This window comes from Teleopsis dalmanni, chromosome 1 (genome assembly GCF_002237135.1).
Source record: "Teleopsis dalmanni isolate 2A chromosome 1, ASM223713v2, whole genome shotgun sequence".
In the NCBI taxonomy this organism is placed as follows: Eukaryota; Metazoa; Arthropoda; class Insecta; order Diptera; family Diopsidae; genus Teleopsis; species Teleopsis dalmanni.
In genome coordinates, this window is record NC_051846.1 from 70,713,881 (window position 1) to 70,720,896 (window position 7,016).

Genomic DNA, 7,016 nt, shown 5'->3' on the forward strand with positions numbered 1-7,016 from the left:
AATTTATATAAAAAAGTTGTATGTGATTAGATGGCGTTCGTATATATTTTCACTATTTATTACGATAGAAGATATCAAAGGTTATTTTATATGAAAAAACCGTTCTATCAAAAAACTAACAAATTTTTATAGTATGTGAATCATTATGAATAAATCTGGTTTTTAAAAATAAGCTGTAGTGGATAATCTAAAATGAACAGTTACAGAAGAACGATGCTTAACAATCTGAAAATTCTTTGAAAAAATATTATGATGATAGTTTAGTATTTTTTATAAAAATTAAATAAAAATAAGTACTTTAAAAATTTTTAAATGTATTTTCCAAAAATATTCGGATATTTAAAAAAAACTTTGCTTAGAATCATCATCATTTCCTTACTCATGTCGGTAGAAAGATATCTTTTCTTCTTTTAGTCCTTTGCTCTAACCAGAGCGTATTGTCGTACAGGTATGGGAACTTCTGGGTTCACCACTGGGTTTTTGCATAGAACTACCTAAAAAATTTTGATGTGATGTTCTGAAAAGAAATACCCGTCACGCAAAAAGCAAGCTGCTATCAGTTATATGCCAAGAAGTCGTCAGAAAATATCCTCAAAAAGTTCCAACTCTATGAATTGACGTGTTAATGATATTTGAATGACATTGTTTGCTAATCTAATAGCAAACAAACAATATATTAATTTAAAATTTTTTTAGGAGCAAATTCAAATCAAATTTTCGATTGGTAAATCGGGATTCAATCTATTGTCTAATGCAACATTTTTAGAGTAATTTATAATTTTTTTAGTCGTGTTAGAACCCATGTACATTTTTCACAAATATATATTGAATTAAATCATAGTACCATATATCTGTCCAATCATAAAAAACAGATGTTAAGTTCAGGATAATCTTGTTACTTTAGCAAAATATCTAGAGTGTTATAAATTAATCGCGAGTGTTATATATTTTGCTCCAGATTCAGCAATCGAAAATAAAATTGCACTAACAGTCCATTAAAAGAACATCTCGATTGAAAAAATTACACCAGATTTACCAATCGAAAACCCCATAAGGCTTTTGACATATATTTAATTTTATATGAATTGTTCTCATTTTAGGTACAAATACAAAACATTATAATTGTACAAATAGATTATTATGATTTAACCTCATTAAAAGAATTATTGTAATTATATTGATGTCATTGCATTTTAAGAGATTTATGTATACCTCATCAATTGTATTGAATAGGTTAATGAAGCTGTTCAATATTTCAAACCTTTGTAATGCTTGGAGCTAAGATACATTTACACAAAAAATCAAAACATTTATTCATAACTATAATTCAAATTTGTTTATGCAATAAAATTAGGTTAAATATAGCATTAATTTATTTATCGAAATCAATATGAAATTATATGAATTTTTGTTGAAATCACAGTTGTTTTTAAAATTTGCAAAAATAAATTGAAATCATTTTGTTCGTTTTTATTAATATACCATATTTATTTATGTAATTACATCAAAATTGAATTAAATGAAAAATTTCTAAAATATATAAAAACATATTTTTCGGCGTATATAAATAAATCATTTTGAAAATGTTTAATTCTGCATGAAATTATTAATTATAATAAAAACTTAGTACGTTTTTATCCTAAGTGTATATGAAAACTAAATCTTTTAATATTAATATTAATTAAATATTATTATAAACATTTTTTAATTAAATAAATAATATTATTTAGTTTTCCGAGTAATTTTATATTCAGTATCTATTAGATACTATCTATTAGAATAACATTATTTTAAATTAACAGCCATATATATCAAGTAGAACATCGTCTAATCGCTTCTGTAAGATTTCAAGGGTCTTTCCTTATTGTAAATAATGGTTGGCATGGGTGCAACTCGACTTCTAGAGATTACCACCCTCACCAGCATTACTAAGTTTCAAAATCGTTTTTGCACTACTAAAATTAAAAATAATGGTTGTTCCATATTGCATTATCCTTAATTGTCAACGACTTCTAACAGGTGCAATATTTGGTTATGGTTAATAGGGCCGTTTGAATCTACTCAACAATCTTATTTAAGAGTGTTTACATATATCTATATAAAAAGTGTTTCGAATTTTCTAATGAAATGAAAAGTATTTAAGCTATAATCTGTTTAAATCTTACTTATTAAAATTCTTTTTTATATTATCATATGGATTTTGTATTAATTTTGTATGAAAATTGACACATATTGCTTCCTATTTATTAAGTTAAATATAGTGTAACATAAAAATAGTCTCAACATAATATTATTTATGAAATTTGGTTTCAATATTATTAGCAAAGATTATTGAAATATCAGGTGTTCAAATCACATATGGTATAATTGGAGATCTTTCTTAAATAAATTCTTATGTCTTTTAATTCTTATGTTAGGTTTGAATTATCTTATAAAAACCGATTTAAAGCTCTTATTAGACGTTTCACAGTATCAATCTCCTGATGTGCAATGTAAAATTATTGAACTAAAACTATAAATAATGTACTAATTGCCAAAGAAGTAAAAAAAGTATAATTTCTTTCACCAGTCAGGTCAAAGTCAACACACCCCAAACCTAAAAGTTTGGACTTAATTTACAATTAATTCTGTACTAATATATCGGTTTTCACAAGACATTTGACTCACAAAACTATATGATGATTCCTGCCGTGATAGTCTGACCCAAACTTAATTATATTCTACGTTAATAATGTTCTACTTGAATTCACTTCTCAATAGGAATAAACTAAATACCAGGTGGTTTTTAAACACTCATCCCTTTGCGTACAATTTCTTCGCCTTTAAATTTACATTCCTTCCTACTAAATTTTAGACTGTTATTATTTACTTTTTAAATAAAGCAGTTAATTGCAATTTAGTGTTTCTAAAGATGGTACCTTGTGATCAAAAAAGAACTTTGAATTCCCGCGCTTATACAATCGGTAAATTTTTTTTATTTTCACACTGGCAACACTATTATACACATTCTGTCAAAGTTTAACGCATATCGTACGATTAGTTTTTGCTTGGCGTCTATACAAAAAGTCGAAAAATTTTCCTGTGGCGATTTTTAGCTAAATTTCATTCAAAAAAAGCGTCGTTGTGATATGGCCAAAGAGATGATTTTCAACGCAGATAGTGACCCCATATTCATCGAACGCATCATAATTGGTGATGAGACATGAGTCTATGAATTTGACATGACCACCAAACAACAATCGACCGAATGGTACTTCGAAGGTGAGCCAAAAACCGAAAAGAGAACGCCAAACTCGGTCCAAAATCAAGGTTATGCTGACTGTTTTCTTCGATATTCGTGGTGTGGTGCACTATGAATTCCTTCCGGCATTATGCGTCGTTTGAGTGAGGCCATTCGCAAAAAGAGGCCAGATTTATGGAAGGAAAATTCATGGCTTTTACACCACGATAACGCACCCGCTCACACAACGTTTGTTGTGGCTCAGTTTTTGGCCAAAAACTCCACTAATATTATCAACCAAGCACCGTACTCTCCAGATATGGGTCCGTGTGACTTTTTCCTCTTCCCCCAACTCAAATTGTCATTGCGAGGAACGCGTTTTGAGACTATAGAGGCCATAAAAGAAAATTCACTGCGTGAACTAAAGGCCATACCTTCGGCGGTCTATAAAACTTGTATGGAAAATTGGATCAAGCGTTGGCATCCATGTATCGCCACAGGAGGAGAGTACTTTAAAGGCGATAATAAAGAAAATTATTTAAAATTAAAATTTGCGTTTTTTTTTTTAAATTTTCGTTCTTTTTTGATCATAGTGTATACTTAACTTCATGTTACTTCAATCTTTCTACTGAAATTTAGGTGTTGTGAAGTTATACATAGATTGCAAATCTTGAAGACATTAAAAAAATTATTTCAGTTGTAAGCTTTAGTTTTGTATTAAGCAAAACAAAATAATAAAGGCAAAAATATTTGGTTTTCTAAACAAATATTCTTCTCATTCCTAAGGAAGGTAGTTGTTCACATAACTTTATATGAGACATAAGAACTTTTACTGTAACTAGTATAAAATTGTTATCTTATTATAATGTTGGTATAATTAATTTCAAATTATACTTAATATCTACCAAACAATTTCGGTCAATATTTTTGAATTCTTCTGGTCATCGAACCTAGATTAGATTCTATAATATTACGTTAAATACAGCCGACATACTTAAATTCTTGTGTATCGGGTTAGATATTATAGAACTACTCTATACTATACTCTGGACTATTACATACTCCAGGCGCGGTACTGCATTTAGCTTATATTCTTTAAATACAATGTATAACATTACTTATACATGTTGTAGTATTCTTATTTTTGTAAAAGTCATGAACATTATTTTAAATTTAAAAATAGAATAAAGCTGATTTGAAATTATAAATCTAAATGAGTGTAAAATTTAATTATACATGTCGTAAAATTAATTTTATATTAAATGAAATTAATTCCAATGGGACTTTTCCATATGACAGTGCACAACTGTGACAACTTAGTTTCTGCAATATTTTATCAAAAATGTATGTAAATCTCACAAACAGTTCTAAAATCACTCCATATTCATTTAGTTATGGAAATATGTCACCAAATAAGAAAAAAAACAAGAAAAAAACAAAAGTTAACGAATTCTAAAAAAATGATTTTACAACAACTTAAATAGAGAAACAACACAGATTCGTTTCCTGATAAAGTTATAATTTTTTTTCTATATCTTCTCTTTTTATGTTGTTTACTTGTGAAATTCATAAATAATTTGATTTTGTTAAAAATTCTCATAGGATTTGTGCGGTGCATTTTATGGCAACTGTCTGTTTGTATATCTTATTTTATGCATAAACACTCGTAAAAAGTTATTTATGAAATTTACATAAATATGTTACCAGAAACGTACATATACGGCCACAGTTATACCAATGAAAACCAAACCACTTGCTCGTCATCCATCCACTGCCTTCATCAACATTCATCACCGCTGATGCCACCTTTGCTAAACTTAAGCTCCTGCATTGAACTTGTGCACCTACCTTTGCATGCACATATCCCGATCAACCCCGTTTTTTGTGTTAAATGTTAAATTTTTGTGTCTGGGGGTCACCGTAATCCCCAAACAGTTGTATGGATACAATCGTCATTTTCACTTTATTCTCTTTACAACTGTTGATTGCTGAGTTACCGAGTTACTGAGTTACTGAGTTTTTAAATAATTCAACTGACACTTCCACTGACATGTGTTGAAGTATTTCATTCGTTCTTATTTTTGAATTTTGTAATATCGCGTTCTTGCTTTTTCTATCTTTTTCAATTCACCGAAAATATAATTTCATTTTATTTCTCCTTATTTTTCCCAAATGCTCATATATGCCCCAGCAATAATTTTGCATATATCCTTCATGCATATTTTAATAATTATTTGAATTGTTGTTTCTGACGGTTATCGAAAACAGAAATTTCTAACATATTTTGTATAGAATATAAAAACTTGAAAAAATATCTAAAAATTCGTTAATATTACCAAAGATATTTTCATAATAGAGAGAATTACTATTCATATATACTCGTATTCACTGGTAGTTTATATACATTTTAGAAGGTACATTTGTTAAAAAAAAATCTCTGAAAATTTTATTCTACCTATTCAAAACTTTAATTAAAAGTACCATAAAGTCTTCATAAATCAAAAATTTTTTTCTGTTAAAATGAATATATCTTATATCTCTTTCAGATGAAGCCCAATAATTAATAAAATTTTTCTTTCCGAAATAATTGCTCCTAGCAAGTATCATCCAGCATCTGCCTACATTTGCCCTGCCAGTGTATTTTTCGCTGTGTTTGAGCTTCAAATTGAAATTTCGTTTATTGAAATATGCATTGGCATAGCAATGAGTTCCTCATAAATATTTAGCATATTTCCCTATGGGATCAAAATAATAAATAAAGCAATTGCATTAAAATGAAAATTTGCAAGGATGCGCAACACGTATCAATAATGTTACGCACAGATACATTCGCTTAAGTCCATGCAAGTAATTCCTCATGTCATGTGCCTGTGAAGCAAAGTTCTGAATAATTGGTGAAGGTATTATTGTCAACTTCTTTTTTTATTATCAATTTTACTTTGTAAAATGGTTAAATAAAAGAAATTATCCAAATTTTTACTGAATACATAAAATGAAATATGAATTTTTGTTATGCTTGTGGTGGTCGCAGGATTACACTTAAAATATATTCTGAAATGTAATGGCACGGTTTTACCTATAAACTCCTGAAAACGTTTTTTATGGATTTTCATTGATTAAAAACAATTGTTTATAGTATTAACAGTAATAAAATTTATATGAAATATTAATTTCGTTATATTCTCGTAAATATGCCTTCAAAAGTTGCTCATTTAAATTTCATACTGTAAGAACAGAATGCATGGATAATTCCCAAAGTGAATATTTAACGGTTCATTTCTCCATCTTATAAGACTTGAAATTTTAAATAAAAAGTCAAGTATGTTGAAGCAAAATGTTGGCTTTGAGTATCTTTTTGTATTGTTATTGTTGTATCCAATGAAATAATTGTTAATTTCAATGAAAAAAATCAGGTTTTTAAACTATTATTAATGTATTTATTTTTTTTACGCATTTGCCTTCATTGTTTATCTACGAAAACACTGTAGGCAGTGTCAGAATATTCTTACTCGACGTATCATCTTGGTTCAACCATACCACATATTGGTTTTTATAACTTCTTTACCACATGAGCTAAACTTTTTCTAACAGAATGATGAGGTGTGTATGACAACATATCTATTCCAAATAAAAAAGGGTAAAGAAAAATATAAAATCCAAAAAAAAAAATTCAACTATGAGGTTTTTTGAGCTAAAGAAATATCCAACATCGCTAAGTATACATCATCGTGGTCTTTGGAAAAATCTTTTGCTTTAAATCTTCGTACTTCAAAAAATTACTTACTTATTGATAACG

At 28.1% G+C, this 7,016-nt stretch overlaps 1 protein-coding gene across 1 annotated transcript in view; it reads right to left on the reverse strand.

Annotated features, from left to right (window-relative positions):
* Positions 1 to 578: 578 nt before the first annotated feature.
* Positions 579 to 7,016, reverse strand: part of LOC119684486 — a 9,257-nt gene continuing 2,819 nt past the window's right edge. The window contains exon 3 of the mRNA XM_038098535.1: positions 579 to 654. Coding sequence (XP_037954463.1) covers positions 579 to 654 — 76 coding nt within the window. The remainder of the gene's footprint in view (positions 655 to 7,016) is intronic.